Source organism: Silurus aristotelis, assembly GCF_946808225.1.
Source record: "Silurus aristotelis genome assembly, contig: scaffold_169, whole genome shotgun sequence".
Lineage (NCBI taxonomy): Eukaryota > Metazoa > Chordata > Actinopteri > Siluriformes > Siluridae > Silurus > Silurus aristotelis.
In genome coordinates, this window is record NW_028149062.1 from 7,501 (window position 1) to 33,512 (window position 26,012).

The window sequence follows — 26,012 nt, forward strand, 5'->3', positions numbered from 1 at the left end:
GTCAGTGTTTAAGGGTATAGATGTTTAGGGGTCAGTGTTTAAGGGTATAGATGTTTAGGGGTCAGTGTTTAAGGGTATAGATGTTTAGGGGTCAGTGTTTAAGGGTATAGATATTTAGGGGTCAGTGTTTAAGGGTATAGATGTTTAGGGGTCAGTGTTTAAGGGTATAGATATTTAGGGGTCAGTGTTTAAGGGTATAGATGTTTAGGGGTCAGTGTTTAAGGGTATAGATGTTTAGGGGTCAGTGTTTAAGGGTATAGATGTTTAAGGGTCAGTGTATAAGCGTATAGAGGTTATGGGTTAGGGATTTAAGTAGAAGAAAGCAGTTTATCCCCCCCAAAAAACACAGTAACTGTCACAACTAAAAGATTGTGTGTGTGTGTGTGTGTGTGTGTGTGTGTGTGTGTGTGTGTGTGTGTGTGTGTGTGTGTGTGTGTGTGTGTGTGTTTATATATACCTTGCCCAGCAGACCTTTATTTTTGGACAGCAGTCCCCCTGCGTTCTTAACAGCTACATCTAGTGTCCTTCTGTGCAGCTCCACCGCTGACACAATGAACTCAAACCTGCACACACACACACACACACACACACACACACACACACACACACACACACACACACACACACACACACACACACACACACACACACACACACTACAGTTAGTTACACTTTAGTTCATATGAGTCTTGCTTGTAAAATTTTGCAATTTGTGTGTGTGTTTGCTTACGACTGGTCGTAAATGGGGTTGAGGTTCTTCCTCATGGTGCTGGTTTTCCGTCGGCCGCTCCGGCTCTTATCCGGAAGCAGGTAGAGACGGATGTACGGGTCTGAGCCGTCTTTCCCCAGTGAGATCAGGTTACTGCAATCATATATACGCTATATTAAGGATGTGCGATTCACCAATTCGCATAAAAGTTAGCAATGTGATCGGTTTAGAAAAGTACCACGATGTGGATCATGATACGTCATTTGATGCATCGTGAACATATTGAACATATTCGCATCGATTTAAAACAATTTATTTATATATAATTTTCAGTAGATGTACTATACTTTTATTATTTAAAAAGTGACCGATAATATGTGACCAATGTTTTCTATGTAGAAAACACCACACAGTGTCCAACACTACAGAGACGTAGCTGAGAGTCACATAGACTACAGATTAACATGGCAGAGGTAGAGCTGCATCTTCCTGACAGAACAGAAAAAGAACTTCTGCTTTTATTTCATCATCTTCAGACAAAGACCTGTTTGTGAACGAGTCAGAAGTCAGAAGGCACTTAAGTAAACTGATGATTTGCCGTCTGTCTGAACCAAAGAAATAAAAGTGAACTGTCAATACCATATTGAAGGGCATCTTATTCTTTCTGTTACATCGCATTGTGTTGAATCGAATAAAAACCGCATGGTAATGGGGGAATCGTATCGCATCAGGAGCTGCTTCTCATGTATCTTTAACGTATCGTATCGTCATATTGCATCGAGATGCGAATCGTATCGCCATCAGTTATGGAGATACGCATCATGGAAGGAGTCTCCAGTGCCAGTGCTTTGTTCCAGTTTTCTGCAGAGTTCTGGTTTAAAGAGAGTACTATTTCTTACTCAGTTGTGTGGTCAACTCATACAGGGGCTGGTACCGCGTTACCATGGAAACAGGATCATATCATATACTTTTCCATGGTAACCGAGTGACAGAGTTCTTAATGTGTGGGAGCTGAAAAGTTCCGCAATGAACTTTCTCTGACTTTTTTATTAAACACTGATCATATTATTTGTGTGTGTGTGTGAGAGAGAGAGAGAGAGAGAGAGAGAGAGAGAGAGAGAGAGAGAGAGAGAGAGAGAGAGATCTCACCGGCAGGCATGTATCACAACGATAAGTTTGTTTCTTTGGGAACTGTGTCTGATAGTGAGCTGCACTTCCCCCAAAGGATACTGCATGGAGCCACTGCAGAGAGAGGTGAATTGATAAAGTTAGACAGAGAGAAAAAAAAGAAAGAGAAAGAGAGAGTGCTAACAAGAACAAGAGGATGAGAAAGAGAAAAAAAAGAGAATGAGAGACCAAGAGTGAGACAAGTGAGTATGAGAGAAAGACAAAGAGAAAGAGAGAGAGAGAGAGTGAGAGAGAGAGAGAGAGAGAGAGAGAGAGAGAGAGAGAGAGAGAGAGAGAGAGAGAGAGAGAGAGAGAGAGAGAGAGAGAGAAGGACAATCAAAGAGATGTGTGAAGAAGAGACAGACAGACAGACAGACAGACAGACAGACAGACAGACAGACAGACAGACAGACAGACAGACAGACAGACAGAGTGTAAAGAAGAGACAGACAGACAGACAGACAGACAGATAGACAGACAGAGTGTGAAGAAGAGACAGACAGACAGACAGACAGACAGACAGACAGACAGACAGACAGACAGACAGACAGACAGTGATTGTAAAGAATGAGACAACGTAAAAGAGAGAGACAGAAAGAGAGAGATATAGATAAAAAGCATGATGCAGAGAGAGAACGAGAGAGAGAGAGAGAGAGAGAGAAGAGAGAGAGAGAGAGAGAGAGAGAGAGAGAGAGAGAGAGAGAGAGAGAGAGAGAGAGAGAGAGAGAGAGAGAGAGAGAGAGAGAGATGGAGACAGGGAGAATGAAGAGGAGACAGTAAGAGAGAGGTGGCAGAAAGACAAACAAACAAAGCAAGAAAAAAAAACCCTTGAGTCAGAGTGAAAGATACAGAGAGGAAGAACGAGGTGCAGACCAAGTGAGAGACAGGGGGCAGAAAGGTAGAGATAGAGAGAGAGAGAGAGAGAGAGAGAGAGAGAGAGAGAGAGAGAGACGAAGTAAAAGAGAGTGAGAGATTGAAAGAGTTAAAACCAAGTCATGTGTATCAGATCAATGTTCAGTCATTAACTGCTACCCCCCGACTCCACCCCTGAGCTTAGGCTTGGGTTGTGTCTGATAGGAAAAACAGCATACGCCTCAGCAAAAAGTCCCCACATCAGCAAAAAAACAACAGCTTCATTTTCAGAGTAGAGCTATGTCAGGATTATAATAGATTTGGGATCCTGCCAGTTGGAGCCACTGATGTGAAGAACCATAGAGTCAGTGCTTGAAGGAAAGTAGGCAAACTGTTCCCTCCAACCAGGTCACATTCACTGGAATACTGGTTCAAGCTCCAGTACAGCGTGGCGTTGGGAAACGGGAAATTTTGAAACTAGGAGTTGGTGACCCTGGGGTGTCGGGAATTGTTTGGAACCAGTCCAAGCTCGTTTAGAACCCCATCATGATTGTTTTGTAAAGCAAATTTCGGCATAGTTACCAGTTAGAAGGTAATGATTGGTTACCAGTTAGAAGGTCATGATTGGGTCCCGTCTGCTCGAACAGCTTTGATATTCTCTGGACCGTCTAAGCAAAAAGTTTGAACACCACCTGGGGACCGTTTCTTCAATATGAGTAGACAGGACACGGTCATGACGTCCTAACTGGTAACAATGGTAAAATTCCCTTTGTGCAGCACTCTATCACCATTCTTATACGATGAATGCTGCCCAATTATAAAAAATAGCTTCTTCTTTTTCTTCTTTTGGCTTCTCCCATTAGGGGGTGCCACAGCGGATCATCCATCTCCACACCCCCCTGTCCTCTACATCTGCCTCTGTCACACCAACTACCTGCATGTCTTCCTTCTAAAACATGCAGGTAATTATAAAAAATGGCTTCGGGGTTCAATACAAAGTCACACTGGTTCCAAACAATAGCAGATGCCCACAGTCACTAAGAATCCATGCTTCCCTTCACCACCCTGTACAAGTGGTTTTGAAGCCCATAAGCAGTTAATGGTGAAGTCGTGCCATTGCATTGTTGAAATATGTCCTGAGTCATGCAGTTATTCCCTTGACTTTTCATGGCCGATGGATACTCAACCGGAAAAGGAGGGTGAAGACATGAGGTGTGCAAAGGCAGTTGACCGCATCTTATAAGCAACTGCTGCTTATGCAATGTCAGGGGGTGGAGCATCACACTTGAAAGAAAATACAATCTGCCCTTATCTGCATACATAAACTCAGAGATATATACGATTGGCTATTGTGATTGTGATCGAGAGAATAGGGAGTATACCAGTCCTTCTAGCTGAGGGCATTCTTCTGCCAGTTTTCTTGCCTTGGACTTGTGCCAATAGATGGCTGTAGCATAATAGTGACTCACAAACTCTAGAGAACAGGGCAAACACGTTCTGTTGCACCACTCAAAAAGCCCTTACCCTTAGCTTTACATCTTGCAAACTCTTGCAAACCAAATATTAAGCACAAGCCAAGTCCCACACAAAGATGGCCTCAAGCCTGGACATTAAGTTTGTCTATGCCAAAAGTAATTTAACAGAAGAGCCATTTGGCAAACCCTTTTCCAGGGCATCCTACATTTATCTCATTTATACAACTGAGCAATCAATGTTTAAGGGCCTTGCTCAAGGACCCCTCAGCGGCAAATTGGTGGTGCTGGGATTTGAATTGACAACCAATTCAAAATCCAAAAGCTTCACCCCTGAGCAAGTCTGTGACTGTTCCAACTGCAGGTGCTCCTTTAAACATCAGTTGCCCAGAAACAGAAAATGGGTTTTTCATGCCCATCCCAGACAGAAAATCTAAATACAACACCAATTTAAATTTTAGCTGCATCCATGATACAACCTCAAGGTTCTAATTAAGGGGATACAAATAGGCATCTCAACATTAGGTAATGAGAAAACTTGCTTTACCCATCGAATGCAGGGCTGTCTGTCATCATTATTGTTCTCAGAGCGTCTAGTCCGCAAAACAGCAGAAAGAGAATATCTATATCTTTATGATCCTTGTTTTCTTTTAGACAAAATAAAGCAATTTTTTTACCCCATCTCTGTTATACAGGGTCGTTATCACAGTAGGATGCAGAAAGACATCATTATTTGATAAAACTAGATTCAGCAAATCTTCATAAGGCTTGCATACCCATAGGCAGTACAGTATATCGCAGTACAGTAAGTCCTCAGAACAATGCAGCAGATTTAATTACCAGGAATATACCAGGAAATGTGTCAATTCAATCCTGATAAGATTTATTGTTTTGTCATTCTATGCCTTTTGGTGTTTTTAGGGACAAAACATTACTTTTGTTTAAAGTAACCCTTTACATGTTTAGACAAACATCATTTTCTTACTTGACTTCACAAAAATATGGTACTTGGTTATTCTGGCTTATGGTTTTACTGCTTCCCAAACACACACCAGAAAAGATTCAAAAGGTTTTGGCTAGACAAGATGCAACACTGGGAATGTCCAGTCTGGACGGGTTATCCGGACCTTGTAGTACTCTAGGACATCTTCCTCAAGTATGGTTTTATAAGTAGCCAGACTTAATAGTTCTCACATAGATATATCAAGGAATCTCCAGTTTTCATTTGATCAAATGTACCCCAATTCAGGCATAGCGTTATGACCACTGACGATCTCTTCATCATGGTACCCGTTAGTGGGTGGATATATTTATTAGGCAGCAGGTGAACATTTTGTCCTTAAAGTTGATGTTAGAAGCAGGAAAAATGGGCGAGCGTAAGGATTTGAGTGAGTAAATTGTGACGTCTAGACGACTGGGTCAGAGCACCTGCAGTCTGCAGCTATTGTGGGATGTTCCTGGTCTGCAGTGGTCAGTATCTATCAAAAGTGGTCCAAGGAAGGAACAGTGGTGAACCGGCGACAGGGTCATGGACGGCTGTAAGGAGCAAAGGCTGGTCCGTGTGGTCCGATCCAACAGACGAGCTCCTGTAGCTCACATTACTGAAGAAGTTAATGTTGTTAATGCTGTTAATGCTCGATGGGTCAGGACTGTTTTGGCAGCAAAAGGGGGACCAACACAATATTAGAGAGGTGGTTATAATGTTATGCCTGATCAGTGTATCTAGTGGTGATGCAGAATTCGATGTCAGGTCTTTTGGGGCACATTAGCCCATTAGTTGCTAAATAGAAAGGGCTTGGAGGAAGAATAGATCACAGAGTTACCTACAGATTTTTTCTTAAGATAACATACTATTAATAAGGGCATTTTGAGGTAGACAGAATTGATAGAAGGTGTTCTTTCAATTGGACCCACAGGAAATTTGGCTGGTCCTTTTTTTTTTTTCTTTTTGCTTATGTCCTCTTTTTGTTATACCTCGAAAGCTAGAGAGATTTCCTTGCAATAGTTGCTCCCCTTGAGATACTAACCAAACCAAGAGGCAGTCATTTATCCAGTACTGAACACACTGTGCAAGGCTCACAAAACTATGAGTTGTTGAAGAGGGCTGGTTGAAAAAAAGGGGGTTGCTACCTCTTGGGAATATTTGTGATTTCTTCTACTTTAGCCACTAGCAACAGCTGCATGCTAGTACAGTTAACATGGTCAATAAAAAGGGGTAATTGTGCTTTTAGTCTTGTCACATGTACTTTACAACACACATTGAAATTCTTTCACTGGTCAGTACCAAACCTATACGCCACCCATGTTTCGATGATCATTTCTAAAAAACATAAGTGTGTAAATGTGTGTGTGCCTACTTTTGCAGCTGTGCCAGTCTGTGTTGTAGTTCCAGAGCGGCTGTGGGTAGTGAAACGTCTGATGCCAGACTTTGGCTTGAGTCTCTGTGTGTCGATTCTCTCGGCGTCGAGTTTCTACGTGTTGAGTCCCTTTGTGTCGAGTCTCTTCTTGGGGAGTCTATTTGCATTCCGGTCTGAACCAGGGTTACTGGTGAGCCCTCCGAGCCTCTTTTACCCCGCAAAGTCACCCCAGTAGGTACAGTCTTGCAGGGGGTTGTGTGGATGGTTGGGGTGGAGTGTGTTGTGGAAGTGGACTGTGTTGAATGGATGGAGTGTGTAGTGGTAGTAGTGGTGGTGGGGTTGTTTATTTGTGATGTTGCAGCGCTTGGGGTGGTGTGTCGAACTTGGACTATGTACGGTTGACCAGATGTGGTCTCTTTTTCAAGGCAAAGAATCTGTAAAATACAACACACAGGTTGCTCATTTACCACAGTGTAAGTTTCAGAAGGAAAAAATTTAAAGCATTCATACAGACAATCACACTCACCTTGAGCACCAGCTTGAGTTTGAGTGTGCTGTTTGGGCCAGAGTTGTTCAGGGAGAACTGCTGAACTAGGGTCATGTCTTCATCCTTCAGGAGACGTCCTAATGCCACTCGAACCCTACCCAGCAAGCACTTGTGCTTATCATCCTTTACCTGAAAACAAACAGGGACAAGGTGCTCTGATCTGCATAAGGCTAAACAGCTATACAGATCATGCTTGGCTACTGAGTGCCTCGAGTGTTAGCTTGTAGAGTTCAGGTAGGAAAATTGTAGCATGTGATTTTAGCCAATAATCATCTATGACATCACGGGAAGCGCCTCACGCCATACCTCCACCTGTAGTTCCTGAGTATGTGGGTTATGAACCAGGAAGGTAAACGCCTCCTCCCATAGCGGCTCACACGTCTTATAGCGAACCTGAAGAGACAACACGCAGAATAGACCAGATATTTCAAATAATAAACTCCACAATATGATGGAATCCTTTGGTCGATGAACTTCTGACAGTTTTTCATACATGGATCAGTTTTTTAACCAATTGGATCTACTGGATCAAATCGTGGTCTGCCATTTCATGACCGATGGCATGCTTGCAAAGTTCCTTTTTGTTCATCCAAATTTTAACCCCTCTCTCCCCTTTCCTAAACTATCTTGTTTCCTGAACAACCGATTGCAACCTTGTCACGCAATACAAAACACACAGTTGGAACAATGCAAAGAATGCTGCTCAGCTAAATGTATACAGAGATATCTCCATGGAGAGTGTTCCAGTTTACTTCAGCATCGTAACAAACACAACAAGGAGACGGCAAATCCAAAATAATAGTTGATCAAGCTTGAAAACATGGATCAAGACTATTATTGTTGGCAAAACTTAGCAACTACTAACTGCTTTGACCGGCTTTACATTCTGTACTCTGTCTACAGAAAGTCCTTGATTGGTGATTATTTATCACCTGTATATACATTATTGCTCTAATTAATTTATATATATATATATATATATATATATATATATATATATATATTAGGGCTGCCAATCAATTAAAATATTAAATAGTGATTAATTGCAACTTAATTTTTATCTGTTTTAATTACACCTTAAATTGCTACTTTTCACGTTTTCTCAATACGTTTTAAAACAAGGACAAATATGCTTTATGCAAATTATTGTTTGTTATTAGTGAAACTCAACATAAAGCATAAAGATGAATTATAAATGTTTTAAAGTAATTATGTTGCTTTAAATTTTATAAATCATCAGGACAACAAACAGACACCAAAAAACCTTTGCTATGTTTCCACACGGACGGTTTTAATTGCCGGATGTGTGCATCATGGTGGATTTTTGGTCTGGGGAATAGGGATACAAGTGTCGGGTCCATTACCACAGTAGATGCTGGTGCTTTACATGAGAGAGCGGGAAAATCAGCCAAACTAATTAGTTATGTGGCGAACGCAATTCCGCGATAAACCGGGGGGCGCCAGATACGAACCGTGGTAAAGCGAAGGACTACTGTATCCACAGAAGTGGGACCTCTACTGCAGTGTACGTTGTTTAAAGGGAGGAAATGAGGTTTAGAAAGAGCTTCATTAAGTGTAAATTGGAATTTAATACAGGACAATCCACAGCATGCTGACATATGATGGGAAGGGACCTCTTATAAATGGCATAAACGGCCGTTTTCAATTTCAAATGCGAACTGACCTTGCTCTCGTACGTCTTCGGTCCGACCGTTAGCTGAACGTAAGGGCTCGGGTCGCTGTTCACCTTCCTTCCTGACTGCAACATGAGACGTCTGTTAATAACACTTCATTTATAAATATACATTATTTTACACCACTGTAACAGCGTAGTGTCCATAAAGTTGATTTAGAATCACCATCCTGAGCCCTGAAAAACAGGGTACTTCAAGAGTCATGTGACACTTTTAGGAAATCGCTTTGAGTTCCACTCATATGTCTAGAGCAACATTATCAGTGGATGTATACAGAGCTTGTGAAAAGTGTGGAAACACTGAGTTACGGTTTTTTAGAAACCCTTTTGTTTCTATGCAACACACTCTGTAATGTAAGACTATAAACAAAAGTCCAGGCTTCTTTTCGATTGAAAATTCCTCCATTAGCATGAAAAACTGATTTATACAATCGTTATCCAGGCAGTTTGTTTCTCCAAACCTCTTAACTAGTTGGAGATTTTCCTGTTCATCCCAGAGCAGTTCAGTAGGATTTAGGAGCGGTGACTGGGCAGGTCGTTCCATGATAGACATCACTCCAGACAACTGTTTGCTCTCTAAATAACACTTACAGTGTTCGGACGTACGCTTCGACTCATCATCTTGTTGTACGGTGAAGTCGGTTCCAATGAGCCGCAGTCCAGAAGGAATAACATGGAGTTGAAATATGGAATGGTTGCCATGTTGGATCAGGATTCCTTTCACTTGCATAAGTCTACAAACTTCCCTGTTCCAAAACAACCCCAAACCATTAAGCTTCAACCTCCATGTGTGAGCGTGGGGGGTGGGGGGGTGGGGGGTGGGAGGGAGTCTGATCTTCTCTTCTGCTCAACCTTCCTCCACTCGTTCCTATGCATTTGTCCTAAAAACCATACAAGACCAGGTGTTTCCACACTTTTTACATGGTGCTGCAGTATCATTTCTTATCCTAACAGCATTCTGGCCAGGAAAAGTCAAATATCTAAAAAAGTCAGGAACTTTTTTGTCAAGTCAAGTATACTCAATAATGGAAGAGTTCTTATGATGTTATAAAACAGACCAGCCAATCAGGTTGCAATATGCAAATTCAAGCCAGTCGAATGTTTATATCCAAAACCATTTCGATTGAAATTCTTCTGAATAAATTCTGTATAAGGAACTGCAATGCGGTAGTAATCACGGAGAAATGACATCATTACAATGTACTCCATAAACAGTTCCATAATTATTGGCACCCTAGAATAGAGACTAGAGGCACCAATCATTGTGACACAATAAAAAAAATCTGACATCAGTCAAGTGATCAATCTAATGAGATGCAATGAATTTGTATACAGGCAGAACGGTCGAGCATGCCGGTCCAACACACACACACACACACACACACACACACACACACACACACACACACACAGACACACACACACACACACACACACACACACACACACACACACACACACACACACACACACACAATCAGCCAAATGCCCAGTGGAGATTAGCAGCAGGTCTGGTCATGCTAATGCAACATGCTAAATGCTACACAAGGATACGTTTTCCAAAAACAACACATGTTTGTGTTTATATTTAACTTGTGTAGCTATAAATCTGATTTGGCTAATGCTTGTTTGCTAGCTACTGATTAGCCATCTTGTTCGCTAGGTATCGTAGTGATATTAGAGAAGCCGATAAACCGAATAATCCATGTTTCTCTCCTTATCTCTTCCTCTTTCAAGCTTCACTAGCTCCTGAGACACCAACGATCGTGCCCCTTTCTTCTTTCTGGACCTGCCCATCTTCATCCCGACACCCCTACTTTTAAAAACAGCTCCCTTTAATTAGAAACCCAAACATTCATCAGGTTACTGTGGAAGGTTCCACTCAAGAACCATGAAGATGGATCTGCTTCGATGGCGTCAAGCTGCAACTTTCATGAACACTTTTCGCATTCATCAGTAAACAAAACCAAAAAATTATGGAACTACAATGAATTGAGTGGAACTACAATGAACATTGAGTGTTCTCCAGATGAAGATGGGACATCTGGTTTCTTCCTGATGAAACCTAATCCCCCCCCCACCCCCCATTCATTATTGCTAGCAAAGCTAATCAGACACAGACTGCTGAGATGGTGTAATGGTTAGCATCATGGACTCTGATGTCCCAGGTTCAAGCCTGAACCTGTCTGAAGTCTGAGTTTCAGGAAGTGGTAGATGATTGTATTTAGATGATGGACTTCTGATTCTGATGGTAATCTTTAACTCTCAGCTGCTCAGCGATGGATCAGGACATCTGCCATAGATATAACCATAGCCTTTAGGATTTCATCAAATATTTTTTGACACACGCTAGCCTAGCAAGCTTCTCAGTAGTGATGGGAAGATTGGATCATTTTAGTGACTTGGTTCTTTGAATCTCGTACATTCTCGTACAAGCAGATCCTCCAACACGTCTACATCCACCAAAGTAGAATATAGTTCCAATAATTAAAATAGGACAATGCGGCTAAGGACAAATTCTGATCAACGGATCAGGAGCTTCACTTCTCATATTTTCTGGTCCGTGACGTAACGTGACTCCCGTAAATTATTGTAACAATAAAGTCAAGATTCGGAAACCTGATCTACTGCATTGTGTAGCGTCTATAGGAGTCATGTGACAAAAGAACGACCGACTCGGACCAGAGGACTCACGAGGTAAACTACTCAATTTTATTTCCTGTATATAACCAGAAGAGATTTTGCGATTCGCTGCTCATGCACATTTAGTATAAAACAAACGAATCACTCTTTCAGACGACTCGTTCAAAATGAACCAATCGCTCGTAAACGCCTCACTACTAGTCAGCCTGGCAGAATGACTCACAAACAGGATGGCGTTGGTCTGAAACCAGCAAATTTGATGGAAGAAAGTCTTCTCAGCATGAGGAGAACAAGATTTCCAACCACCAACAGTGATGAGAAGCAAGATGTCCTTCAAAACACACTCACACACACACACCGACAAGGGGAAAAGCTACAATACCTTCAGCAGGCCTCTGTACTGGTGTTTGGGAGCATCAGAAGGGAACTCAAGCTGCTCGCTCTTAGACAGAAAATGAAATAAAAAAGAAAAAGACGGTAGCGTTATCTTTCTGAAGGTCAAGCTTGAGTTAGCCATTTTGGTCATGGCGGTAGCTAGGATGAGATACACCAAGGGTCCAGACCACAGGAAGAATGATTTGCTTCTTTTCACTTTCATCTCGAGTCTAAATATGGACGCCAGATGACATTTTGAGAACTTGAGAGCGGAATGTATTCTGTTATGGATTAAGCAGAGCAGGTATTTGGAAATTGTATAGAACATCTTTGGAGCATGAAATTGTCCCATCATTTGAACTAAGAGACCCAAACCCGTTTTAGCATGACATTGCCTTTTGTGCACAAAGCCAGCTCCATGAAGATCTGCTTTCCATATGTTGGAAGATCTCCTGAAATATTGAGTTCTGGACCTCAACATTATTATATACCTTTGGGATGAATTGTAACACACCCTCGAGCCTCCTCATCTCTCCTACATCAGTTCCTGGCTTTACCCTTGTGACTGAATAAAATCTCACAAATCTCCACAAAATTTAGTGGAACACCTTCTCAGAAGAAGGGGAGGTTATTATATCAGTGAATGGAGACACAATGTTGAATTGGGATGCTCTAATCTTATGGCCAGGTGTCCACAAACCTTTGGGCTTACATAGTGTACTTACATAGCTGCAACGTGATACAAATTAAAAACACTCATAAAATTTTGAATGGTTTTAATGGGAATTGTATTGGTTTTGATGGAAATTAGAATGCTGTAACCATTGAGAGGCTCTCCCCCCGAATTTGCCTCCAATTGGTGTTTTAATGTTTTGTCTGAAACCGATGGAACATTCATTCATTCATTCGTTTTCTCCCGCTTATCCGTAATTCGGGTTGCGGGGGCAGCAGTCTAAGCAGGCCCCCGCCTTCGACTGCTGCCCAATCCTCACAGCACCGTCCCTTACGGTCCCTCCTGCAGGTGGTGAGCCCACGGGAAGGTGGCCCCACGTCACTCCGATGTCACGGACCTTGATATTTCCCTCGTAAGGGACCCCCGGAGCATAGAGGGTTAAGGGCCTTGCTCAAGGGCCCAAGGGTGGCAGCCTGGCGATACCGGGGCTTGAACCCCAGACCTTCCGATCGGCAACCCAGCGCCTTAACCGCTGGAGCCACCACTCCCCCCATGGAACATATTTTGCCAAATCACATGATGGTATGTACTGGCAACCATTAGAAACCTTCAGGATACTATTATGCCTCCAGTAAGTTTCTATACTGGTTACTATGGTTTGAAGCTGATGTAATTTACCCCTTGATTGTACATGGACTAGAAACCATGTGGGTATTGATTAAATGTTGAACAATGAATGGTTTGTGATGGGATTTGTAGTGGAAACCATTAGGATTCCTGTAATGGTTCTAATTGTTTTTAATTTGATTTGTTTATTATGGTGTAATTTGTGAATTTAAACCTTGGAAAGTAAAATATTTTTGTAGAAACACTTTAAAAGGTCTAAAATGGGTGTGGTAGCAGGGGGCGTGGTGAATGGTTTCGTGGTTTTGTGAATGGGGGGTGGAGCCAGAGGAATTGAGTGGCACGGATGTGTGTAGTTTTTATGAATAAATGAGTGTGATCTTGTCCAGTGAGTGTCAGAGAGTAAAATAGATGAGGGCTGACAATTACCAATCAGTTCCTCTGACTCCACCCTCCATTCACAAACTTGCACTTGACCACGCCCCCAATTCCTTAAAGAGTTTTTGAATGTATGGAGGAAAAACAACTGTCATTGACAGCGGTGGGATGCTAATAAAGAAAGAATCCTATATGGGGTTATGAATGATAATTGATACATTATGAGGAACAATGATAATGATGAAGAATATTATTAATATTATTATTATTATTATTATTATTACTATTATTATGATATTCGAATCATGCAGCTATCAGTAAACTCATGCCTTTTTGAATAAACACACCTTTAGATTTCGTTAGTGTCTTAGTCGTTTACTTCAATCCAATCACGCTGTTAGCTAGTTTTCTAATTTGGCATGACTCACAAGTATCGATCTACAGAGCAAAGATGAGTCCTCGCAAAACACCAGCCCAGACCCTCTCCTGCCTCGCTCGTTCCCACAGCCCAAGCTGCCCTCGAATACGCTCTTCACAGGAAACAGGTAAACAATACTAAATGCTGGGCTCTGATTGGTCAGAAGGTGTTGATGTGTTTTCTAGAACAGCAGCTCCGACAATTTTTAACACTTTTCAACACTTTTTTACGTTTTAACGTTTCTATAGTAACGACTCACTTATGGGGACGTGTAACGAAGATGTGATGCACAAGTGGAATCAGACGTATCAGTTTGTGTATGTGTGTGTGTGTTTGTGTGTGTGTGTGTGTGTGTGTGTGTGTGTGTGTGTGTGTGTGTGTGTGTGTGTGTGTGTGCATACCGGAAGGTTCCGGGCCGAATCTAGGTAAACCATTAACAGTGCAGAAGACAAGCAGTCATTTGTCCTGATACTCCACAATGCCTGTGAGAGAGAAAACAAGAGTGAGAAAGAGCGAGAGAGAGATTGTGCGTGTGTGTGTGTGTGTGTGTGTGTGTGTGTGTGTGTGTGTGTGTGTGTGTGTGTGTGTGTGTGTTCGTGTGTGTATATACCTGCTGTAGCATTTCAACACCTGACTGCAGGGAAAGCCACTCAAGCCTTAGGTGCAGTTTTCCACTGGAGGCTTCCTCTAGTTTAAACCACTACAGACACACACACACACACACACACACACACACACACACACACACACACACACACACACAGACATTCCATAAATATGTTTTTTTACATACATCTAGTTAAATTATTAATTCAGTTATCATAAGTCAACAAAAGGGGTAACTCTGACTAAAATGAAGTGCTAACTCTGACCCCAACAGCAGGGGTAACTCTGACCCAAAAGTAGGGTTAATTCTGACCCAACAGAAGGGGTAACTCTGACCCAAAAAAAGGGTTAATTCTGACCCAACAGAAGGGTAATTCTGACCCAAAGGAAGGGTTAATTCTGACACCAACAGAAGAGGTAACTCTGACCGAAAAGAAGGGTTAACTCTCACCAAACAGACGGGGTAAATCTGATCCAAATGAAGGGTTAATTCTGACACCAACAGAAGAGGTAACTCTGACCGAAAAGAAGGGTTAACTCTGATACAAACAAAAGGGGTAACTCTGACTGAAAAGAAGGGTTAACTCTCACCAAACAGAAGGGGTAAATCTGATGCAAATGAAGGGTTATTTCTGACACCAACAGAAGGGTGTCAGAAATAACCCTTCTTTTGGGTCAGAGTCAACCCTTCTGTTGGGTCAGAATTAACCCTTCATTTGGATCAGATTTACCTCTTCTGAAACCAAAAAGAAGAGTTAACACTGACCCAACAGAAGGGGTAACTCTAACCAAAAAGAAGGGGTAACTTTGACCAAACATAAAATGTATCTCTGACCCAACATAAAGGGTATCTCTGAGCCAACAGAAGGGGTGACTCTGACCCAAAATAAAGGGTATCTCTGACCCAACATAAAGGGTATCTCTTAGCCAACAGAAGGGGTGACTCTGACCCAAAATAAAGGGTATCTCTGACCCAACAGAAGGGTTAACTCTGACCTAACAGAAGAGATAACTCTGACCCAACAGACAGGCTAACTGTGACCCAACAGAAGGGGTAACTCTGACCTAACAGAAGGGTTGACTGACCCAACAGAAGAGTTGACTTTGACCGAACAGAAGGGTTGACTCTGACCCAAAGTGGTAACTATGACCCCACAGAATGGTTTATCCAACTTTCCCAATTGAATGGTTAACTCTGGAAGACAGGACATGATATTTTTTACCTGTTCAACTTTCTGCTCCCTCTGAAGCTTGGATAAATCAATCATTAGACTAAAAAAGAAAACAGTAGTAGTAATTATTAATGCAAACATTATTTTTACAGAATATTACTGATCCAACATGACAAAAAATGAGTTAATTAAAATGTTTTTCTATGATGTTTATATTTTGTACATGTTTTTCATCAAAACAGTTTCCAGTCTGATGCATTTTATAGTGAGGGAACAGTACCTGCCCAGGAAGTCGTCTTTGTCTGGGTCTTCATCAAAAATCTCAATCTCTAGATGCTGTCCAGAATGTTCATACACTGTCGCCTGGAGTTATACAACACGTAATACACAAAAACACACTCAATGTAAATTCTAGGTATTACAAGCATTAAATAAATGATTGAGCCATTCTTCTTTATCCCCACTCACCTCAAACACTTCATTCCACTTGGGGTTTAAACACTCTTTAATGGTTTTGCTTTGAAAAATCTGATTAGCAACTTGGATGACTCCATATGGATCTGATTTACCCTTGATCAGACCACCGAACAACTTGTCCTTTCCCTCAAGATCTTGTGCTTCCAGGAAGTGGATCCTTAATACACCCTGTAAATACACACCACGCACAGGCAGAGGCACAAAGAATTGAAACACCCTTGAAACATCATTTTTTAAGTATATATTGGGTCAGAGATACATTTTTACAGTGGGTACGGAAAGTATTCAGACCCCGTTAAAATTTTTCACTATTTTTTATTTTGCAGCCATTTGCTAAAATCATTTAAGTTCATTTCTTTTCCTCATGAATGTACACATAGCACCCTATATTGACAGAAAAACACAGAATTGTTGACACTGTTGCAGATTTATTAAAAAAGAAAAACTAAAATATCACATGGTCCTAAGTATTCAGACCCTTTGCTCAGTATTTAGTAGAAGCACCCTTTTGATCTAATACAGCCATGAGTCTTTTTGGGAAGGCTGCAACAAGTTTTTCACACCTGGATTCAGGGATCCTCTGCCATTTCTCCTTGCAGATTCTCTCCAGTTCTGTCAAGTTGGACGGTAAACGTTGGTGGACAGCTATTTTTAGGTCTCTCCAGAGATGCTCAATTGGGTTTAAGTCATTGCTCTGGCTGGGCCATTCAAGAACAGTCACGGAGTTGTTGTGAAGCCACTCCATCGTTATTTTAGCTGTGTGCTTAGGGTCATTGTCTTGTTGGAAGGTAAACCTTCAGCCCAGTCTGAGGTCCAAAGCACACTGGAGAAGGTTTTCGTCCAGGATATCCCTGTGCTTGGCCGCATTCATCTTTCCCTTGATTGCAACCAGTCGTCCTGTCCCTGCAGCTGAAAAACACCCCCACAGCATGATGCTGCCACCACCATGCTTCATTGTTGAGACTGTACTGGACAGGTGATGAGCAGTGCCTGGTTTTCTCCACACATACCGCTTAGAATTAAGGCCAAAAAGTTCTATCTTGGTCTCATCAGACCAGAGAATCTTATTTCTCACCATCTTGGAGAACTCCATGCGGGTTTTCATGTGTCCTGCACTGAGGAGAGGCTTCCGTCGGGCCACTCTGCTATAAAGCCCCACTGGTGAAGGGCTGCAGTGATGGTTGACTTTCTACAACTTTCTCCCATCTCCCGACTGCATCTCTGGAGCTCAGCCACAGTGATCTTTGGGTTCTTCTTTACCTCTCTCACCAAGGCTCTTCTCCCCCGATAGCTCAGTTTGGCCGGTCGGCCAGCTCTAGGAATGGTTCTGGTCGTCCCAAACGTCTTCCATTTGAGGATTATGGAGGCCACTGTGCTCTTAGGAACCTTAAGTGCAGCAAAAAAATTTTTGGAACCTTGGCCAGATCTGTGCCTTGCCACAATTCTGTCTCTGAGCTCTTCAGGCAGTTCCTTTGACGATTCTCATTTGCTCTGACATGCATTGTGATCTGTAAGGTCTTATATAAACAGGTGTGTGGCTTTCCTAATCAAGTCCAATCAGTATAATCAAAAATTTCTGGACTCAAATGAAGGTGTAGAACCATCTCAAGGATGATCAGAAGAAATGTAGAGCACCTGAGTTAAATATATGAGTGTCACAGCAAAAGGTCTGAATACTTAGGACCATGTGATATTTCAGTTTTTCTTTTTTAATAAATCTGCAAAAAGGTCAACAATTCTGTGTTTTTCTGTCAGTATGGGGAGCTGTGTGTACATTCATGAGGAAAAGAAATGAACTTAAATGATTTTAGCAAATGGCTGCAATATAACAAAAAGTGAAAAATTTTAACGGGGTCTGAATACTTTCCGTACCCACTGTATATATATATATGTGTGCGAGAGTGTGTGAGTGTGTGTTAACCTTAGGCATGGGAAATCGCAGCTGCTCCAGCTCTACATCACCCACTAGTGGCACAGTGATTCTGTTTGGCAGCACCAGGTAGCTGGAGATGACATCCTGAATCAGGCTGTCCGAGAATCCGCTGCCAACATGGAAACACAACACAGCTGTGGGTCTTACAATATATTAGTTTGACTAATAATGTTATAGATATTGTCTTCTCTATTTGTGACCCTTATGGCTGCTCACAAAAAAATTGCCCTTCATTGACTCTCAACTGATTTTAACCCTTATGGCAACTCAACTGATTTTAACCCGAATGGTTGTTCACTGGGTTTTTGACCCTAATGGCCTTAACTGATTTTAATCCTAATCCTTCAGTTAACACTCAGGTTAGTGGAAGGCCAATGGTTAAGGTTCCTGACTGCTGATCGTAAGGTAGAGACCTGCACGGTACAGATTTTATCATCCCCCCCCCCCCCAACCTAGTAGTTACCGCACATGAACCATGCGAGAGTTCGCTTCTGACCATGTACCAGTATATATTATTGTAGTTCCCATTGTTGATTTTGTTCAGCAGATACATCACAGTTTATTTGTTTTTAGTAATTTACTCTTTTCTTTATATTTTTAAGACTATTTTGTGGAAGTCCCGCAATGAATTTATTCCCCCGCAACCTGCCAGCACCCATCAAATCTTGTCCAGCCCTGCACTCTGTTGCTTCGGGACCCACGGAGTGCAGTTCTCTAGTTAGAGGTTCAAGTGCCAGCATGTCACCACTGTTGGGCCCTTGAGCAAGGCCCTTAACCCTCTCTAATCCAGGAGTGCTGCCCTCACTTCCCTAACAAGCCTCTCTTTTGATTTTGACTCTAATGGCCCTCACCTGATTTTGACTCTTATTAACCCACAATTTCTTCAACCCTTATGACATTTTTTACATTAATGGCCACTCATATCATTCTGACCCTTATGGCCACTCACTTGATTTCCATATTTGGTCATTATTTTCACTTATATCAGTGTTAACAACTAAAAGTAACTAAAGAGCCCTGACACACACACACAAACACACATAAACACCCACTCACCCACACACACGCGCGCACACACACACACACACACACACACACACACACACACACACACACACACACACACACACACACACAAATGTCTGTGTGCCCCAAGAAAACCTTGATTTATGACCAGGAGAATGAAATAACTGCAACAGAGCAAGTGAGAGAGAGAAAAGGAGAAAGAGAAAAAAGGAGAGAGAGAGAGATAGAGAGAGAAAGAAAGAAAATGGGAGAGAGAGAGAGAGAGAGACAGAAATAGAGAGAAATAGAGAGAGAGAGAGAGAGAGAGAGAGAGAGAGAGAGAGAGAGAGAGAGAGAGAGAGAGAGAGAAATAGAGAGAAATACAGAGAGGGGAAGAGAGAGAAAAGAAGAGAGAGAGAAAGAGGGGGAGATAGAGAGAAAAGGAGAGAGAGAGAGTGAGAGGATAAAAAGGTGTAAACACTTATAAATCTTATAAACACACACACACACACACACACACACACACACACACACACACACACACACACACACACACACACACACACACACACTACAGCTTGTACAGAAACATTATACTCTGTCCACATAAGCTGGCATGGCTAAATATAAATGTGTGTGTGTGTGTGTGTGTGTGTGTGTGTGTGTGTGTGTGTGTGTGTGTGTGTGTGTGTGTGTGTGTTGTCCACAGTTGTCTAAAGGCATCAGTTCACACCCTGGTCTATCCGTCACCCATCTTTTCTGCTCAGATCTCAGTGACGTCAGAGCGAGCTGCTCAGGATTCTGACCTGTATTTCCACCTCAAGTTTAGTGCTCTAGACAGTCAGCATTTATACACACACACACACACACACACACACACACACACACACAACCCATATTATATAGGCATATTAGTGCTATTACAATTAATGTACAAATCTATAATATGGCAAGAAATTACATCATCGCCAAAACCATCAAACGTTATGATGAAACAGGCTCTCATTAGGAGAGGAAGACTAAGAGCTACCTCTGCTGCAGGATACGTTTATTAGACTTACCAGCCTCAGAAACCACAAATTTACATCAATGTTCAGAAGAGATTGTGAGTCAGGAATTATGTGTTCGAATTGAGGCAAATAATAAATGTGTGTGAAAGTATGTCTGTTTGTATATGTATATGCACACACACACACACACACACACACACACACACACACACACACACACACACACACACATATAAATAGATGTGGATGTTCTGCATACACTAAGCATTACATTCTGTACGTTTTGAAGCGTATGCTGTAATGAAACTGTTGTCTTAGGTCCCCTCTGTGATTTGCAGTGTGTGTGTGTGTGTGTGTGTGTGTGTGTGTGTGTGTGTGTGTGTGTGTGTGTGTGTGTGTGTGTGTGCTTAAGAGACTTTTTACAGGTTTTATTATCGGACACCCAACATCGGCTAGAGCTGATAAACTACACAATCAAGCTATTAGTGTTAAGGGCTGCATTATGTCACGAGTCTAATAGATGGTGTAATTAAAACCAACCTCACACACACACAAATACACACTAAGAGATTCACACACACATAAAAACAATTACACACAAATCCAAACACAACCACACACACACACACACACACACACACACACAAACAAAGACCATCCAAACACGACCATACACACACTAAAACATCCAAACACAGACACACAAAAAAGATCCAAACACACACACACACACACACACACAGAGAGAGAGAGAGAGAGAGAGAGAGAGAGAGAGAGAGAGAGGAGAGAGAGACAGATCCAGACACAAACACACACTTAGTGTCTGAACGAGTCTTAAGTCTGAATCAGTCTGTTCACACGCTGCTGCCATTAACACCATGCTGTACATCCCCCCCCCCCGGGGCCATTACTTTTACACTCTCACACTGCAGCTGCTCACAGCACACACACACACACACACACACACCTCACACAGGACTGAGTGTATGGTTATATTTACAATAATAATAATAGTAATAACAATATACACACCTCACATAGTTTCACCTCACGTTTCGTTACACGTGTCCTCTGCATACTTCACCTCAGGAACGTGGAACGGCCGAGTCAGCGGTTCATTTCGAGATAAGCTTAATGTAATGCTAATCACTTTCATGGCTTTGTTCGATCGTTTCGAGACTCTGAAAGACCTTGAATGCTAATTCCTGAGGTAAAAGTCTTCTCCGAGTGCAAGAAAACAATCGTTAGAATATCCGTCTAGTCGATTACTGCACCATCAGCCTTTTAAATCAAGTTCCTGATAATAGCTGATTATTTATTCTGGCATCTTCTGTAACCTACAGCTAGCTGTTCTAGATTCATCTTGTTTAAATTCCTAAGTGAAATGAAGTCTCTCAGTAGCACACAAGAGACGAGACCCAGCTGTGGAACCCCCAAAGAGCTCGGCAGTGAGGTGAGAATTCTTCAGATACCTGTCTGGGACACACCTATGGATTTCAGTCCATGTCAGAGGTCATGTCTAGCGTGACCAGGGCTTAATCTGGACCATAGCGCTAACGGTTTCAGCTAGCACACAGGTGTATTGGACTTACTTTAGGCCAGGAATGTCCAGGATGTTGGTGAGTCCGGCCCAGCCCACGTCCAGGAGCTGAAACAGGAAACACTGTGTTAGGAGAAACCTTAGAGAATGTCTACTGAGCAGAAAAGTGGATGAGAAGGTATGGCAGTGTGTGTGTGTGTGTGTGTGTGTGTGTGTGTGTGTGTGTGTGTGTGTGTGTGTGTGTGTGCATGCTGGAGGTAATGAAAAGAAACAAATGGGTGATTATTACTAAACTCCTTAGAAGTGCACTTTAGATGCCGATTCATTTGTGCAGAAACACACACACACACACACACACACACACACACACACACACACACACACACACATATATATATATATATACACACACACACACACACACACACACACACACACACACACACACACACACACACATATATATATATATATACACACACACACACACACACACACACACACACACACACACACACACACACACACACACACATAGACATGCGGGTCAATATAGTGTAATAGCACACGAGGATGTGCTGCTGCTGCTGCAGAAATCATACTGCGCCATCTCACACTCTCCCTCTCTCCCTCTCTCTCTCTCTCTCTCTCTCTCTCTCCTTTTGTCTCTCACTTTCTCACGCTCCCTCTCTCTCTCTCTCTCTCTCTCTCTCTCTCTCTCTCTCTCTCTCTCCCCCTTTGTCTCTCACTTTTTCCCTCTCTCACACACACTAATGTCCATATCTATCTCTCTGTACATGTTTATGTCTTTCTCTCACGCCTTCTGCATATTTTTATTGGGTGTATCTGTTCATTTATTTGCAGGTTGTATTGGCCATTAAAATCTCATTTGCATTTTATTTGCATATTAAATTTTGATTCATCAAATTAAATAACAACAAACAAATAGCAACATAGCATTTTTATAGTGCACTTTAAGTATCCACAATTCGGTCTGTCTCTCTTTCTGTCTGCTTTTCTGTCTCTCTTTCTGTCTGTCTGTCTGTCTGTCTGTCTGTCTGTCTGTCTGTCTGTCTGTCTGTCCCCCTTTCTGTCTCTTACTCTCTGTCTGTCTCTTTCACTCTGCCTATCCCCCTTTCTGTCTGTCTGTCTGTCTGTCTGTCTGTCTGTCTGTCTGTCTGTCTGTCTCTCTCGGTCTGTCTGCCTATACCCCCTTTCTGTCTGCCTGTCTGCCTGTCTGTCTGTCTGTCTGCTTATCCCCCTTTCTGTCTCTCTTTCTGTCTGTCTGTCTGTCTGTCTGTCACTCTGTCTGTCTGTCTGTCTGTCTGTCTGTCTGTCTGTCTGTCTGTCTGTCTGTCTTTTTCACTCTGTCTGTCTGCCTATCCCCCTTTCTGTCTGCCTATCCCCCTTTCTGCCTATCCCCCTTTCTGTCTGTCTGTCTGTCTGTCTGTCTGTCTGTCTGTCTGTCTGTCTGTCTGTCTGTCTGTCTCTTTCTCTCTGTCTGTCTGCCTATCCCCCTTTCTGCCTATCCCCCTTTCTGTCTGCCTATTCCCCTTTCTCTCTCTCTGTCTGTCTGTCTGTCTGTCTGTCTGTCTGTCTGTCTGTCTGTCTGTCTCTCTCTCTCTCTCTCTCTCTCTCTCTCTCTCTCTTTGTCTGCCTATCCCCAATTATGTCTGTCTGTCTGTCTGTCTGTCTGCCTCTTTCTCTCTGTCTGTCTGCCTATCCCCCTTTCTGTCTGCCTATTCCCTTTTCTCTCTGTCTGTCTGTCTGCCTATCCCCCCTTTCTGCCTATCCCCCTTTCTGTCTGTCTGTCTGTCTGTCTGTCTGTCTGTCTGTCTGTCTCTCTCTCTCTCTGTCTGCCTATCCCCAATTCTGTCTGTCTGTCTGTCTGTCTGCCTCTTTCTCTCTGTCTGTCTGCCTATCCCCCTTTCTGTCTGTCTATCTGCCTGTCCCCCTACTCTCTGTCTCTCTCTGTCTGTATGTCTGTCTGTCTTTCTTTCTGTCTGTCTATATCTCTGTCTGTCTGTCTGTTTCTTTCTGTCTGTCTGCTTGTCACTCTTTCTATCAGTCTGTCAGTCTGTCTGTCTGTCTGTCTGTCTGTCTGTCTGTCTGTCTGTCTGTCTGTCTGTCTCTTTCTGTTTTTCTGCCTGTCACTCTTTATATTTGTCTGTCTGTCTCTCTTTTTGACTGTCTGTCTCTTTCTGTCTGTCTCTCAGTCTGTCTGTCTCGCTGTCTATCTATCTCTTTGTCTGTCTGTCTGTCCATCTGCCACCATCTCTGTCTGCCTCTGTCTGACAGCCTCTTTTTTTCTCTGTTCATCTGTTTTTTTCTTTATTTCTGTCTGCCTCCCTCTGTCTCTTTCTTTCAGTTAGTGTCTCTTTCTCACTCCTTCTTTCTGTCTGTAGCCTTTTCATTTTCTCAGTCAATCTGTTTCTCTGTTTCTCTGTTTCTCTGTTTGTCTCTTTATCTCTGTGTATCTGTCTTTTTCTTTCTTTCTTTCTTTCTTTCTTTCTTTCTTTCTTTCTTTCTTTCTTTCTTTCTTTCTTTCTTTCTTTCTTTCTTTCTTTCTTTCTTTCTTTCTCTCTGTCTTTTTGCCTGTCTGTCTGTCTGTCTTGTTTGTCTCCGTTTTTTCGACAGAATTACTTTGGGGCGGAGCAACGTCTCATCTCGCTCTCTGATGAAGTGGACTTGTGTATGAGACAGCAGGTGGACGTGGACATGCTAAAGCGGATAATTACTAGTCTGAGGTAAAAGATTGGTGGTGGTTGCTATGGTAATGTATATTATTATATAAGTGTTTGTTTGTTTGTTTGTTATAGACATGGTTGGGATTTGGGATGCAGCCACATCACTCACCGGCTTCTTGAGGAAGAAAAGAGAGAAGGCACCGACCAGCGGCATTCTTCCCATCAGGGGCTCCAACACCACCCTCAACACACCGTGGAGCTACACACACACACACACACACACACACACACACACACACACACACACACACACACACACACACACACACACACACACACACAATGAATTCATTATACAGATGATGAGCCATAATGTGATGTGCTGTCACACACACACACACACACACACACACACACACACACACACACACACACACACACACACTGGATTAATTATACAAGAACATCTACGATAAGCCATGATGTGATGTGCATTGCTGTGATGTGATGTAATGTGCATGCTACACACACACAGACACACACACACAAATATAATACACACATTCACACACAAAGACTTTCACATACACTCACTCAAAGATGCACACACACAGATAAAATTAATATTTGGAGGTCTGACACATTGTACATCATAATAAAAGAATAGACTGCAGCCTAAAGAAATCCAGCTAACCCTGAGCACCAAACACACACACACACACACACACACACACACACACACACACACACACACACACACACACACACACACACACACACACACAGTGTCAGTGCTACCACATGGGAAATCAAAATGCTATAACAGTCTGAAATCAGTTTTTTTCTGGATCATGGAGCTGAAATGAAATGCTCCTGTGAGGACTTTGTGTGATCATAATCTCACTTCGCTTGTCTGTACTTTCACCCGAAATTATTTTATTTTGAGATAAGAATTACAAATAAATTCTAATTGTGATTGAAAAAATCATCCAATGCAGGTCAGCCACTGAAGCACACCACTCTTCCTCATTTTATAGGGTGCCATTAATTATACTCAAACTGAACAGTTTCCTTTGGAATTTCTGTGTTCTGAGAGAAATCTATGTTTTGTGAAACAATGCATATTTAAAAGAGCTATACAAATAAAAATTAAATATTACACATATATATAAAAGTAAATTACATTTGTAGCTACAAAAAATAAAACTTTGAACATAACTAGAAAGTTATTTCTGTAGCTACACCCAAGAACATAGAACATAGCTAGTACTTCACTTTTGTAGCTACGACATATATCATAGAATTTAGAATGTAGATAGAAGATATTTTGTAGTTACAACAAAAAATATACAACTTAGTACATTGCTAATTTCATTTTGTAACTATGACATGGAATTTAGAAAATAGCTAGAAGTTGCATTTGTAGCTATAACAATAAATATAGATTAAATATATAATGTTACTTATGTAGCTAGGACATAAAACTTAAAACTTAGAACCTAGCAAAAACATTACATTACATACAGAACATAAAATATAGCTAGAAATTTTATTTTCTAGCTAAAAACATTTACCACATATAACTTAGAATGTAGCTAGAAGTTATATTTGTAGCTACAACCAAGAACTAAAAACATAGCTAGAATTTAAATTATAGCTACAACATAGAACATA

General features: G+C 41.9%; 1 protein-coding gene across 1 annotated transcript in view; it reads right to left on the bottom strand.

The window, feature by feature from the left end:
• LOC310723049 (extended synaptotagmin-2-like) overlaps positions 1-24,593 on the bottom strand; it is a 27,087-nt gene extending 2,494 nt beyond the window's left edge. Inside the window, exons 1-17 of the mRNA XM_083570874.1 lie at positions 24,508-24,593; positions 21,704-21,759; positions 18,085-18,205; positions 16,155-16,331; positions 15,967-16,049; positions 15,738-15,786; positions 14,519-14,608; positions 14,310-14,390; positions 13,919-14,020; positions 11,823-11,882; positions 8,789-8,863; positions 7,411-7,497; positions 7,084-7,233; positions 6,558-6,991; positions 1,859-1,951; positions 731-862; positions 458-563 (exon numbers count right to left, since the gene is read on the bottom strand). Of these exons, the coding sequence (XP_083427000.1) occupies positions 458-563; positions 731-862; positions 1,859-1,951; positions 6,558-6,991; positions 7,084-7,233; positions 7,411-7,497; positions 8,789-8,863; positions 11,823-11,882; positions 13,919-14,020; positions 14,310-14,390; positions 14,519-14,608; positions 15,738-15,786; positions 15,967-16,049; positions 16,155-16,331; positions 18,085-18,205; positions 21,704-21,759; positions 24,508-24,561 (1,950 nt within the window). The 5' untranslated portion in view covers positions 24,562-24,593. The remainder of the gene's footprint in view (positions 1-457; positions 564-730; positions 863-1,858; positions 1,952-6,557; positions 6,992-7,083; positions 7,234-7,410; positions 7,498-8,788; positions 8,864-11,822; positions 11,883-13,918; positions 14,021-14,309; positions 14,391-14,518; positions 14,609-15,737; positions 15,787-15,966; positions 16,050-16,154; positions 16,332-18,084; positions 18,206-21,703; positions 21,760-24,507) is intronic.
• Positions 24,594-26,012: the final 1,419 nt, after the last annotated feature.